The sequence below is a fragment of the Anomaloglossus baeobatrachus genome, chromosome 5 (assembly GCF_048569485.1).
Source record: "Anomaloglossus baeobatrachus isolate aAnoBae1 chromosome 5, aAnoBae1.hap1, whole genome shotgun sequence".
In the NCBI taxonomy this organism is placed as follows: Eukaryota; Metazoa; Chordata; class Amphibia; order Anura; family Aromobatidae; genus Anomaloglossus; species Anomaloglossus baeobatrachus.
The window spans coordinates 343,018,350-343,033,850 of NC_134357.1; the positions used below are offsets into that span (position 1 = coordinate 343,018,350).

A 15,501-nucleotide genomic window follows, 5' to 3' on the forward strand; every position below is an offset into this window, starting at 1 on the left:
TCCCAGGGACAATTCTAGTTTTATACGATCAAGAACATCTTTTATCATAGCTGTTCATGGGATTTTTAGAAGAAAAATTGATGCCAATGAGTTGTGGTGCCAGATAAGGCTTCTGTCTGATTTCGTGAGTGTCCATGTCCCACAGCCATACCTAATAAATAAATAAATATATATATATATATATATATATATATATATATATACCTGACTTTTTTTAATTACCTCTGCGAGTTTCTTTGAATTTTCTGTTGTATCTTCTAAAACCATAGACCATCAAAAGGTTGATCATGAACCAAACAGAGGACTTTGTTCTAGTTGGATTTGGAAGACTTTACAGTCTTGGGTGTTTGGTCTTCACAGTATTCTTCATGGTTTATGTGGCTACATTGCTTGGAAATTTCCTCATCATTCTTTTAGTTTTAAAAAGCCATCAACTCCATACTCCTATGTATTGCTTTCTTCTTCATCTATCTTTTTGCGATATTGTATTTACCACAAATATTGCTCCTACCATGCTCCACAACATGCTTCTTGATGTCGGCAAAATATCCTTGAAACACTGTGTGTTACAGTTCTATGTGAATGGAGCATCGACTGTTGCAGAGTGCTGTATCCTTACATTGATGTCCTATGACCGGTATCTGGCCATCTGTAAACCACTTCACTATACTTCCATCATGAACCTAGATGTTTGCCTCAGGCTTGTAGGTGTTTCTTGGTTATCAGGACTTGTGGTAACATTATGTACTTCTACTATGCTGTTTGACAGAGATTTCTGTGGACCTAAAGTTATTGACCACTTCATGTGTGAGCTTACACCTCTTCTCAAATTGTCATGCTCAGATACTTTTTCTCTTGAAGCGGTAATCTTTGTATTGTCTATCCCCATAATTGTAATACCATTTGTGTTCATTGTTGTAACATATGTAAATATATTTATGACAGTACTTAAAATTCCCTCCACCTCGGGAAGGCAGAAGACATTTTCTACCTGCAGTTCACACCTTACATCAGTAGGTACATACTATGGAACATTAACCATTATCTATGTTATTCCTAGAAGAAGACATTTACTCAATATAAGCAAGGCACTACATCTTTTATATACAGTAGTGACTCCATTGTTTAATCCAATCATTTATAGTCTGAGGAACAAGGATATCAGAAAAGCCGTTGAGATGCTAGTCTATAAGAAACAATAATGACAATCTCTTCTCCATTAAATTGCTATTTAGATAGTTTATTCTACTTTGCTTCTTAGAAAATAAAATAATCTAAATTTTCAACCATACGTGCCAGCACTCATGTCTCAGGGGCTGCAGTTTTTTCCTGGAAAGCAGCACTTTCAGGAGGTTCTTTGCATTTGACGCTGTGGATGCTTTGTCAGCAAATTAAACCACAGAATCCTCATTCACATCCAAGGAGTAGGTAACATGACGTGAAATGGGTGTGGATTATTGTGGTGTTTTGGAGCATCCTAGACATCTATTAACAGCTTTTAAGGAATAATGTGCAACCCTTTTTTATGCTTCATTAAGGTAACTGTATGACAAAGATGAAGGACTTCTTCTATATTATTGACCTATGTTGTAATGAAGTTAGAAAAGCAATTCTTGGTTGTTATTGTTGAATCCTATTCAGGGGCATAACGATGACGGTTGTATGACGCCCTGGCCTATCAGGTCATCACAGGTTATTGTGCAACCTGCCCTTGTGCACAGTATCCACCCTCCTTGGTTAACGAATCCCAGTCCTCAGGTGTAGTTGACAGTTAGTCCAAAAAAAACCTAGGAACACTTCCCACTTGAACCTACCAGACACACCAGTGGGGGGCCTGAAGGGAATAGGGCCGCCCAGATGGGGGGTTGATGAGGAGAAAGTGAGGACAGTGGCAGTTGAGCGAGGGAGTTGAGTGGAGACAGTGTAGAGTGAAGGAGGTGAAGTGACTCTCTGCGAGGGAGAGGTCACGGAGCAGAGCTCCTGAGTACTAGGTGGCAGACATTGGTTTGGGCCTGGTAGGAGCTGGAACCCTGGTCGCAGGGGGACAGTGTCAAGGGGCACGAACTGCCGAGGAGGGCAGCCGGCGGCCTTGAGCTATCACCGGGCAGGGGCCAGGATACGACGGGGTACGTGGACCCCAGGCCGGAAAGTAGCTTCACGCGCTCCGGTAATTTACCCGACGGGGGTGAAGACTTCAAGTGTCATCCCCAACCCACTCCAAAATCGGGGTACTAGCGAACCGATGGGATAGGACTTTCCCACTACAGTCCAAAGAAATCCTATGCGTGAACCCTGAGAGCAAGCTCATTCCGTTAGCCATATGGGTGAGCGGGACCCGGAGAGTTTCATACCAACGGGTCCAAGTGAGACTAAAGTGCCAGGGATAGGGCCACAGACCAACAACAACACCGAGGGCACGGATCCAGACGTACTCCCCGTGGACTACGGTGGTGCTCGGAACTTTGGTTTACAAGCTGTCGGTGTGGTTATTCTGGGACTCAGTGAGTACATTGGAAACCCCCCCTGCATCTATCCCCCAACTTCACCCAAACTCCACCATCCAACACCAATGGGCCCCAGGACACCAAACCCCTACCCACGGAGGGGTTAAACATCAGGTCGTCACCGGGCTCCCCAACGGCAGCGGTGGTCCCTCACATTACCACGCACCGTGGGTGGCGTCACGAACTTTCCAAAATCCCCCTGTACATATCTTCCCCCCCTCCTTTTAATCGAGTGGCCGCACGACCTCCGGGTCCGGAGACCCCTCGAGCCACCGCGGATCCGGATCCGAGCGGCGGCAGTGGACAGGCTGCTCGCCCGGGGGCGGTACAGTTGCAGAGATCACGACTTCAACCAGGTCCGGTAGAGTTAGGGGCCTGGCACCCTGCAGAGAAGCAGCCAGCTCCTCTCTGTGAAGCAAGTCCAGTGGTAGACTATGCAAGCGACAGAACCATTCCCCCCTTGCCCGCGGGCCCTCGCCCATCATCACACAAAGTTATGATGAAGGATGGAGCGGAGCCCCCTGTGCCTGTGTGTGACATCAGCAGAGAGCGGTGACATCACTACTGCGCAATTGCTGTGCTGAGACATGCAGAGAGCAGGACGGTAGAACGCTCTGACCAGAGCAGCGGGGGACCTAGATGAGGTGAGTACTTGTTTATTTTTTTTTTAATCAGTGAGTACATAGTGGCCAGAGGCCTGTGAGGGAGCATTAAATGGTATAGGGGCTGCATAATGCAATATGAAGAACACCTTATACATGGACTATGGGGGTGCAATATAGTACATGGAGGCCTATGGGGTGCATTAAATGGTATGGGGACTGCATAGTATAATATGGAGAACTATGGGGCTGCATTATAAAACATTGAGGACTATAGGTGTGCATTAAATGGTATGGGGGCTGCATAATAAAATATGAAGGACACCTTATACATGGACTAAGGGGGTGCATTATAGTACATGGAGGACAATGTGGTGCATTAAATAGTATGGCGGCTGCATAACACAATATGAAGGACACCTTATACATGGACTATGGGGGAGCATTATAGTAGGGCCTAAACATAATCTGGTTAAAATGGGTTATGTTGTTGCAAATAATCAGAAAAAAACCTATATACCGTAGATATGTTTATTAAACAACAGAGCAGAAAACCAAACACTTGTCAATGGTGAAGTTAATGGACTCATGTGTGCATTTGAGACTGCTTCCAGCTGTAAATACCACATGCCAAATCCAATGACCTTTAATCCTTACCAAAAATAACTTATTAATAATAATAATAATAATAATAATAACAACTCACACCACAGACCGATGTTGGGTAAGCAAATGTCCAGAGCTTTATTAATTAACCGATGTTTCCAAAACCTTTTATAATGCAATATTAGGCCCTGACCTCCACCAACCACACTTTCCTTCCCCCTGTGTGGTCACTGCACAAGGCAGTGAGCACTTGACTTTTTCAGGGCCCAAACAACCCGCCAGCTGTGACTACAACATACCTCGGAGACCGAGTATGGACCGAAATAACAAACAACAGGGGGAGGGAGGGTGGTTGTTGCTCCAAGATCCAGGGGGTAAGAGGGAGGGAACCTGTGCCCCACTAACTTTTATAAACCCATCTTTCCCCTCCCTCGAAACCCCAATCCAATCCCAGTGCCTGTACATCCACCATATTTATAAACATGGTCATTTGCAACATTTTCAGCATATTAATCATTCGCAGTCCCTGGCCCCTGTGCTAACTGCTATGGGGCCTACTAGACTGCTTCCAGCTGTAAATACCCCATACCAAACCCAATAACCTTTAATCCTTACCAAAAATAACTTATTATTATTATTATTATTATTATTATTAATAATAATAATAATAATAATAATAATAATAATAATAATAATAACTAACACCACAGACCAATGTTGGCAAATGGCCTCAGCTTTATTAATTAACTGATATTTCTAAAACCTTTTATAACTCAATATTGGGCTCAGACCTTCTACAACCACACTTTCCTTCGCCATGCCTGGTCACTGCACAAGGCAGTGAGCATGTGACTCTTTCAGAGCCAAAACAACCTGCCACGGGAAGAAATTGCATACGACCTATGCAATCCTCTGACCACCGCCAACCAACAAAACCATTGCACTCTCCAAACCATCTTGTAAACCAGACAGGAAAATATCGTTGCCTATGGCATTTAAGTGCACTCCACCTGCCCGCAGCAGATCCTGATTCTCTCCTTCTAACATTCGGTGACGCAACACGACACCCCCATTTGCCCTTACGAAACGTGAGACCCTCACGTTCAAAAACCTATGAGCTCTCTCTAAGGCCTCTTTCACACGTCCTTGTCTCCGATACTTGTTTGGTCCTTTTCCTCACGCACCGTAGACACGGGCACACGTAGACCCATTAAAATCAATGGGTCTGCGCTCACGTGCGTGTTCTGCCATGGACCGTGTGTATGTGTGGAGCATACGTGTGTCCATGTGCTCCACACGTCAACATGTCCGTTTTTCTCCGGCATCACAGGTGTCACACGGAACGCAAACGGACCACACGGAGGTGTTCCGTGTGACACACGCCGGAGAAAACACACGTGTTTGAGAGAATAAAAAAAAAAACTTTACTCACCTTCTCCAGCCTTCCTGTCTTTGCTGCTGCTGTCACTTGCTTCCGACCGCTGCTCATTATGCTCATTGAATATTCACTTCACTGCGGCCGGAAGCTGCAGCAGCGGGGTGTTAGCAGGACCGGAGACCGAAGATCAGCACCACGGACAGCGACGCCAGGGACAGGTGAGCAGAAAGTTCCCGTTCTCCTTGTGTTATCCCGGATAACACACAGAGAACGCACATAGGCCATGAACATGGCTCACAGAGGGCAAAACGCACCTCTGACACGTCCGTGAAAAATGTGCGTGGTTTTTCACAAACATGTGAAAGAGGCCTAAAGCTACTAAATCACGAGCCCCTCTCCAAACCCGCCTAGGAACAATTTCTGACCAAACTAACACACACCTGTCCTGAAACAAAAACCGGAGCATGGCCAAATCCTCCTTCATCGTCTTAATCAAGTCTGCCAATTTTATTTTCCCCAAATCATTACCTCCTGCATGCAACGCCAAAATCGCTAGACATCCGCGCCAACCGCTGATAGCCATGACCTGTGAAACCACCTGTGCCCACCTCAAACCTCGAAAACCATGCCAAGACACCTCCTCCTGATGTAGATCCAGGTTCACGCCCGCGAGACGCACTTCGGCTCTCTTCTTCACCCAAAATATATAGGAATGTCCCACAATCCAGATTTGTGGAAGGGACTCTGTAAAACATAACCGGAAAGAAAACAAAACGTAACGCCGTACCTGTGGCGAACCCTACATTTATGACTAAAATAACCTACAACAAATCCAGCCTCACATACATCTGAAACAAGACTTCCACCTACCTAACTGCTTGATTGCCTCTTCCCCCAAACCCAAGCTATTGGTTTACGTTGCTGCACCTATACGAAAGGAATGTGTACCAAATTGCATTGCATCCATCCCGATGCTCCGCAAGGACGCCTGTAAAACTGACTTGAACTGGAAATGCGTCAAAAAATGCCATTTTTATGCACAAAAAAATTTGAAAAACAGCAGGGTGCAAAGCCATAAACTCATTTACAAACCGTTTTGGGCAATACTGCCCCCCCCCCAAGTTTTTTTACGATTAACCAAAAACCTTGACCCCTCTGATCCATCTTGGACTTCTGTACGCAAACCTTTAAACTCCCTTCCACTGCTACAATGTCATTGAATTGTTGTAACCCCCCAGCCACTTTTGCGTTAGGTGCCAATAATTCACCTATGCGCATCACTGCAAAAAAGACCATAGAAAAAAGTGCTGCAAATAAACTAGCCTAATAAGAACTGATTGTCACAGCGTCTAAAACATCGAGGAGTTGTGTCAAAATAGTAAATGATTCCGACCTCCTCAAATCCAATAATAGTCGCTCTTTTCTCCAACCCTTTACTATCTGCTTCACCACAAACTCCTTGGTCACGTTCCTGCAGCCCCATAATTTCAGCATAAAAGAAATGCCTGAGAGGCTCTTCTGAACCGTGGCTCCTGACATGCCCTTCTTCCTCCACATCTCAAGCAATGTGAGGGTCACATTCAAATGCTGGTTTTCTGTTGACGGAAAAGTTCCACTGGGTATACCTGTGCCGCCCCCGAGCCAGTAGCCGGGCAGCTCGGGTCCGGATCCGCGGTGGCTCGAGGGGTCTCCGGACCCAGGGGTCGCGCGGCCACTCAATGAAAGTGGGACTATGTACAGGGGGATTGGAAGTTTGTGACGCCACCCACGGTGCGTTGTAAGATGGTGTACCACCGCTGCTGTTGGTGGGGGAGCCCGGTGGCGGTGGTATAGCAGCAAGGTGTTTAACCCCTACGTGGGTAGGGGGTTGTGCCCCAGGGCCCGGTGATAGTGGAGAAGGGGAGCCGTGGGCTTTAGGCCTGGGAGACAGGGAGCAGAGAAACTTACAGTGGTTATCGTGGTGCTGGATGAGGCTGTGCTGATTTGTGAGGTCAATGAACACACAGGCAGTGATTCAACCAAACGTCCTGCAGTACCACTGCCGCTGAGGGGGAGCACGTCCAGGTGACCATTCCCAGTGATGTTACTAGTGTGCTTTGGTCTAGTCCGACCCTCCGGGAGCCTCCACTTCACAGCCCCTCACTCTCTGAGGGTACTCTCTCACGCTGTCTGAGAGCTCCAACTCCCCAGCCTGCTCTCCTACCTGAGAGCTACTTGAGAGCCCTCCGCTCTCTTTGCTACCCAGCCGACGACTAACTAGTCACCTCCCACCCAGTCTGCTTAACCCTTCGGTGGGCGGCCCTTTCCTCAGTGGACTACTGCCCCTTGGTGTGTGTGTGTGGGATTTGCATGCTGGTCTTAGCACATCACCGGGTGACACCTCGAACCAAGAGAGAGATGGATGCTGCACGGAAACGAAAATTGTGCAACACCCTGTGACGGCCTGATAGGTCAGGGCGTCACGTACCCAACCAGGTATTCCAGGCGGTACTGTGGCTACACCATGTAGACTTAGCTACCGACGTTTCGACTAGATGCAACAACCCAGCTGGACTATGTCCCACTAGTGTTCTGGGAAATGTACACCGACCTCTCGTGCCTCCGGATGAAGCATCCTGAAATGATCCATCTGCGAACGAGACAATGCATCAGCTATCTGATTGTCAACACCCGGTACATGATGTGCCCTAAACCACACATTCAGCCGCAAGCACTTCAACACCAGCCTATCCAACAGCAATGACGAACTGGTTAATGAATTTCTAGCGCACACTACCGACATGTTGTCCAACCAAAAACGGTTCTGCTTGTTCGCGAATTTCTCACCCCAAATCTCCATTGCTACTATGATCGGGAAAAGTTCAAGAAATGCCAAATTCTCAATCAAATGGGATTTGCGCCATGCCGCGGGCCAATTATGCCAACACCATACCACCCCCAGCACCGCTCCAAAGCCCAGGCTGCCCGCCGCATCGGTAAATAGCTGCAACTCTGAGTTAGGTACTTCTGCTTCCTGGCAGATAACCCTCCCATTAAATGTAGCCAAAAATTGTTGCCACACTAACAAATCATCCCTTATCTCTTTTGTGATGCGTATAAAATGTTCCTGCCGTTTTATGCCTCTGATCGCTAATGACAATGACAGGCGTCGTGAGAAAACCCATCCCATGGGGATTATGCAACATGCAAAAACCAGCAGCACAAGCAAGGACTGCATCTGTCTGAGCCATACTTTTTTTGACTTTATGCAAACCTCAATCAATCAATGACGCTTGCCTCTGCACCTTATCGGCAGGGAGGCAAAAACAATGTTAATCGTGTCCAATTCTACCCCCAAAAAGGAGAGCTTAGTCACCGGACCCTTTGTCTTGTCCTCCGCAAGCGGTACACCAATGTACTACATCATGTGTCAAAATTTATGAAACATATATGCACACCCGTTACCAACGCTAGCGCCTATAAACAGAAAATTGTCTAGGTAGTGCACTGCCGATGGGATGCCCATCTGAAATCGAACCATCCATTCCAAGAAAGAGGCAAAAAGTTCAAAATAATAGCATGAGATAGAGCAGCCCATCGGCAGGCACATGTCGACAAAATAGAAACCGTCTAAACTGCACCCCAGCAAATGACAGCATGAACTGGCAGTAAACAAAACGCTGATTCTATATCAGATTTTGCCAGCAGTGCTCCATAACAACAAACCCACTCGACCGCCACGTCGAAAGATGTGTAGGAGACAGCAGACTCCTCCTTAGATATCCCATCGTTGACCGACTCACCAGGAGGACAGGAGATAGGACAAGTGCTGTATCAACCAAAATTTTCCTTGTTCCTTCTTGGAACCAGCCCAAGAGGGGAAACTTGGAGATTCTCAAAAGGAGGGTCCACGAAAGGGCCAGCCATCTGCGACAAGCTTATTTCCTTAAACAGCTTCTCGCGCACCACTTCAGGTTGCTCGATTACCGATTTTAAATTGTGGGACAGCTGCAATTATTTCATGGGGGATCCAAAAACCGTAGGAGAAACCTTCAATTAGAAGGTTGGCTTCCTCTTTCCTGGGGTACTGTTCTAGTCACTGCAACATCACGTGCAAGTGCACTGGGGTTTTTGTCTGCACTGGGCAATCCAGTTTTTTCAGGCTTACTGTGCCTACGAAAACATCGAACTACAGAGTGTGTTCCCCCACATACCGAACATTTATGGCGAAACCTACAGGTGGTGTAGTATTGGCAATGTCCCTTGTTATAAAGCCAGCAGGCTCCCGTAGGGCGCTGTGCCGCAGCGGCAACTGTAGCCGTTCCCGCGACGCCCCCCTGTGAAAGGGCGGCCGTGGCTGAGGTTTCTGAGACAACATCAGCTGTATCCATATGTCGGTTGTCTTTGCCGCTGACCTGATGGATGGTGATAAAGCCAAGCGATGGCGAAATTCTTCGTCATAGCGCCACCAAGCTGATCCTCCTTGGAGCTTGTGGGCACAAAAGATTGTGTCAATCTATACAAACAATTCCGCCCCTTTCTCCAGAAAACGTTGTCACAGAATATAGGCCAACGTGGAGAAACCCTGTAGCCACTTGCCAAAAGTCTTTGCGACCTTCGGCTTCCTGTCGGCGCCACGCTCGAAGGACCTTTCCTTATCAACCGTCACATGATCTATGGGAACCAGGAACCAAACATCCACAAATTCCTGTCGAAATACTTTCTCCCTGATTTCTGTGGATAGTTGAGTACCAAGCGGCGCAACACCGCAGAAGATAGAATCTCGAGAAGCAAAATTGGCGCAGAAATCAGCTTGACCAGGCAGAGCTACTGGCTCCCCTGTAGCATTATGATCCTGTTGGTTGCACCTCCTATGCTCCAAATTCGCCAAAAAGGACTTTAAAACTTTAACAAATTCTTCGCTCACAGATACGCTATTATTAGAAGCTGCCAGGGGCCAGGCCCCACTGCAGGTCAACTCACACTCAGCAGGTGTTTCAGGAATTTCGGCTGCTGCCTCAGGCTGCTGTGGGACGGCCAGTATAGCTGGTTGCTGGGAACGTGAAGACGGGCTGGGATAGATTCCTGTGTAGGCTTTACCTTCACCCGAATCCTGATGATGAAAAGCCTTCCACCTTCCATGATGGCTCCAATGTCAGGCACACTCTGATAAGGACGATGCTCCTGAAGAAGTTGGAGCAGGACTTGAAGAAGTGCACTGGCTCCTATCCACGGCACGTCCACTTGATTCCAGCCACCTGTCACTGGGTGGATGGCTGCCGACCATGCAGCAATGATGGCGACTATGATGACGACGTCGCCGGCTGTCGCTGTCTGAATCTGAAAGGGAAAACGGAGAGAGAGACACATGCCTTCAATCCGCACATCCTCTACTCCGGCTCCTGGATCTGTGGTACCTACCGCCCCCGCCGACTGTGGCCCCAGGGGACGAAAGGGTGCTCCCTCGAAACCTCTATAAAATCCCAGTGTCTGTACATCTACCATATTTTTAAACATGGTAATTTGCAACATTCTCAGCATATTAACCCTTCGCAGTCCCTGGCCTCTGTGCTAACTGCTATGGGGTCTACTAGGGACAAACACCCACTGTAAAATAATGAGGGAAAGAGGATATGAAATTTACTCATTGACTAGAGGAATATAGTTTCAATCACACATCACCTTCCAAAGTTCTAGCTCTCGCTCTACCGTGATATCACAATTTCCACACTAATGCTCCTAAATCCCAACTTGATTCAGCCCTATTTTTCCACTCGTGAATCCAATCCAACTCAGTCGTTTATTCTCTTCCCTCTAATTTCCTTATCTTCCAAAGGCATCCTACACATCCAGTTTATTGATAAATAAAATCATCATATTGGTCATCAGTTATTTCAATTGCTTCACCATCCACTTTGTCTTCCCGCATTGCGATAGCAATCCTATGTCACATCATTCCCTATACCCATGTTCATAGTATCTGATTGGTGCGTCTAGGGTTCACCAATAAAATTGATCATGAAGTCCCACCGTAGAAGCAAATGCAAATATATTCTGATCCCATTTGCTTCTGCATTCTCTAACACTTCAACAGAAAGTGGGCTAGGTTTGCCATGTCTCCATGTAAGTATATGAAGACTACAGCAAGCAGGATTTCATACTTATGAAATACAGTGGATATAAAAAGTCTACAAACTCGTTAAAATGCTACTTTTATTGTTTTGGGGAAAAAAAAAATAATACAAAGAAGAATTATTTCAGAACGTATTTCACCAGAACTGTCACTTAGAGTTAGTATAACCCCAGAAGACGTTGCACCATCAGCAACATTAAGGGCTCGTGCGCACGTTGCGTAATATCATGCATTTACGCTGCATTTAGCACTGCAGCGTAAATGCATGTGTTCTGCGTCCCCTGCACAATCTATGAAGATTGTGCATAATACGTGCGCACGATGCTTTTCTGAACGCAGCGATTTGGATGCTATAATTTTGACCCAAATCCGTGCGTTCAAAAAAGCAGCATGTCAATTAATTTGTGCGCTTTGGATGCAGCTCCCACTCTGTCTATGGGAGAGGCTGCATCCATAGAGCATGAAATCGTCATGTAATCTGCTGAAACACTGCATCCATTACGCAGTGTTTCTGCAGCGATTTGAAGCGCACATGAGCTGTCAAATCGCTGCAGAAATGTCAGCATTTACGTGCGAACAAGCCCTAAAAGTGATATCTTTGAACACTTGATCTGATTTAATCTAGGATGTGTACTCTATACCTGTTTTGTATACCCATTTGTGTTTTGCCACTGTACAGTGGTCACTAGTGGACATAATAGATCATTTGATTATTGATAGTGCTATGGAGAGAAATTGTGAGGTGCATGTTGTCTGTCATACTGTGAGAGTGAGTGGTTGAGCCCTCCTCCTATACCCATGTATTTTTTGTATCACATATGCTTTGGACTTTAAGTCCACTATTAGTCTGTATGCAATTTTTTAATAATAAAGTTTATATGTGTTCATGAATTTGGTCTCCTACCATGTTTTAGACACAATTTGTATTCTATGGATTTTGGAGCATATTCTATTACTTTTTCCTTACAAAGGGACTGTTGATTAGTTTAAAACTACAATAATGTTTGGATGTAGTAACAATCCTGGTTTGTCTGTGATTAGTTTTGTATAAGCTAACTTCAGTTGTTGCTTCTTTGTGGGTCTTTCTGCCTTACGTATTGTGTTAAGTATGTGAAATACATGGTCGATGGAGTTGAGATCTGGTGACTGACTTGGCCATTAAAGAATATTCCATTTCTTTACCTTAAAAAACTCCTGGGTTGCTTTTGCAGTATATTTTGGGCCATTGTCCATTTGTACTGTGAAGAGCCATCCTATCAACCTTGCTGCATTTGGTTGAATCTGGGCAGAAAGTATAGCCCTGTACACTTCAGAATTCATCCCCCTGATTCTGTCTTCAGTCACATCATCACTAAACATTAGTGACCCAGTACCATTAGAAGCCATGCATGCCCTTACCATCACACTGCCTCAACCATGTGTAAGGGGCGGAGAGGTACGCCGCTGCTGAGCTCGCTAACGCTCGGGTCCGGCGCTGCTGCGGCTGCTGCTGCTCGGTGGTTCGAGCGGTGGGCCGGATCCGGGGACTCGAGCGGCGCTCCTCACCCGTGAGTGAAAAGGGTGGTTGGGTTGGGGGATTTAGTCTGTGACGCCACCCACGGATTGTGGTGAAGATAGGCACCACCGCTGCTGGTGACGGGGATCCCGGGAGCGATGATAGGGAGCAGCTGGGATGTTGTTTTCCCCCTCCGTGGGTAGGGGTCGGTGGTCCCGGGCCCGGTGGTGTGACGGGGAGGCAGGGTTGGTGAGGTGCAGGGTTGCAGGGACAGCGCGGCGTGGTGCAGGATGGCATGGGTGTACTCACTCAGTAAGAGATGCACAAAGTCCTCGGTAAACCAAGCGGCTGGATGGACGGGTCCCGCAGCCGGCTGCAGTGTCTCTCCCCGGACAGGTGATGGCGGCTGTCTTTCCCTGCACCTTTGTGTACTGTTTGACTACGATGGGTCCCCAACGGTAGTCCGCTCCCCGTTGTATGGATGCCGGAGGAGCCTGTTTGCCCGCAGGCGCTGGCCCTTGGGTCTCTAGCCTTAGGCGGTAGCTATATACCCTCACGGTGCGGGCGGTTGCCTTCTAACAGGTCTTTGGCTGTTAGGAAACCCCTGGGGTTCCTGTCACACTCGGATTTGACTGTTGATGGTGACTCCAAGCCTAGTCGGGGTCCGATGGCCCTGCCTGTGTGTGCTGGCTTCACTTCGCTCCCCGGTCGGTACCGGCGGGCCACCGCCCATCCCCGGTCCTACGGTTCCGCGTTGATTCACCACTCCTGCAGACGGCCACCACCGTCTGCCAACCTTGTTGTCAGTGCCTGGGCCACAAACCCAGACACTCTCCACTTTACTCCTCTCACTTCAACCTCCTCAACTAAACTGTCACTTTTCCTGCCTCCAGGCCTGTGAACTCCTCGGTGGGTGGGGCCAACTGCTTGGCTCCGCCCCACCTGGTGTGGACATCAGACAATGGAGGGAGGCAACAAGGATTTTGTGTTTGGCTAATGTTGCTGTCTAGTGGGGGTGGGGGTGTTTGTATGTTACCTGTGACGACCTGGCTAGTCCAGGGCGCCACATTCCCCCTTGGTGAAATGCAGACCATCCACGGGCTGCCTGTCCATCACCGGTTTTATTTTTCAACTGTAAAATATAAATTAACATGTAAACATATCAAACATAAGTATTTTTGTCAGGTCACTTGAACGTTGCACATATAAAAACACTTTTAATAATGACGGACGGACGGATGTCTTCCGCTCTCCCACCCAAGCAACCTAGCCCTGATGCTGCCCTTAAGAAGTGGGCAGCACCCCTTGACCCCAGTCCAAGTTCAAGCTGTCCGAGCGGGAACGGGTACGGTTACTCGCACCCGACTGTCACTTCAGGGGACCCCACTTCCAGGGGGACCCCTTACCCCCGGAGGATGGCCACCGGTCTTGGTGGTGGCCGGGCCCCAGCCTGCTCTGCTGCGGGCCCTTCCTCCAATCTGCCTCTCCGGAGGCGGCAACGGTTTCCACCCCACAAAACTATTTACAAGCCTACCAGTTCGTGGGTGGCCTGCCAGTTCTCGGCCATGTCCATAAGCAGTTTCTCATGTGGGTGGTAAAAACACACAGAGTCCCTCCGGGGAAAACTTGCCGGAAACGGCCGGAATAATCACAGTAGCTAATCAGGTGAAGCTTTGGTTTTGATTCTGATTCATTCACTCTGCTGAGGGTCCCAACGGGGACAACTTGCTTGCAACGGAGGACCGCTGCCTTTACTGGAGGTCACCATCACCACTTACTTCCTCCGGATCCACCCTAGAACTGTATGGCGGAGGAGGTGACCGGGGCTGCTCGTGGTCATCATGGCTCACCCTTCTCTGGACATCCAGGGCGAACCAGCCCCTCTCTCCCAGGTGACAGGTATATTTGACCAACTCTCCCGCACAAAGGTCACGCTCCGGATGGCCCAGGGACAGCTGGCTGTGCACATCTCGCCTGGAGAAGAACGCTTCGACCCCCAGGCTGGGCTCGTGAATAAACCCCCATCCACGCCGGGGGTAGAACTGCCGGACTTGACCTTCAAAGATCGGGCCCCGAGCTTCAGGAGAGGCTCTCCAGAGAGCGTCCTTTGCCTCTACAGTGCGGGCCAGGATAGCAGCCTTCTCTTCTCCCGGGCCTCTGTCTCCCGGCCCATCAGGTTTGGCTGCCGCTCCCAACATGGCGGCTCCTCCAGTGCGGGGGTTGGGCCCAGCAGGTACCCCCTGATGCGGGCCACGACCGGCACCTTCTGGGTAGGGGGGCACCGCTGTGTCGCGGCCTGCTTTGCTGCCTTGCAGCGGCAACCCTCCGCAGCCTCAGCCGAGGCCTGGAGTTTGGGAGCGGTCAACGTCACCTTCCGGGCTTGAGGCGGGCTACCCTCCACCTCTGTACTGGCCGGGCGGACTGCCGGGCCTCTTCGGGTGCGGCCGCCTCCGGGCTGGATGGCTCCCTTTGGGGAGCGGGCACCCTCCAGGGGAGCGGGGTCGGTGCTGGCCGGGCAAGCTGTCGTTCGCGGGCAGCACTTGCAGGTGGATCTTCGCAGGCGGGAGTGATGTCATCTGTTGTCGGGTTCGGGAGCAGCGGGCCAGCCAGCGGGGGTGGCGCCGACCAATACGGGCAGCGGGGAACGCAGCAGGCTGAGCGACGGCAGACCGGACTCCTCGGCCACAGCGACCGGTCCCTCCAGGACACAGGGGCGTGGGTCCCTTACCCACTCCTCCAATTCTGCTTTCGCCTCACGGGCCTGCACGGTCATCACCACTTCCACCATTTCAGCCTCCCATTCT

At 48.9% G+C, this 15,501-nt stretch overlaps 2 protein-coding genes across 3 annotated transcripts in view; one reads left to right on the forward strand and one right to left on the reverse strand.

Annotated features, from left to right (window-relative positions):
* The window catches only part of LOC142310094 (olfactory receptor 11L1-like), a 183,600-nt gene that overhangs the window by 82,988 nt on the left and 85,111 nt on the right, over positions 1-15,501 (reverse strand). The window lies entirely within an intron of this gene.
* Positions 288-1,202, forward strand: LOC142310093 (olfactory receptor 11L1-like). The gene has a single exon (XM_075347561.1). It carries the CDS (start codon positions 288-290, stop codon positions 1,200-1,202), a length of 915 nt encoding a protein of 304 aa, XP_075203676.1.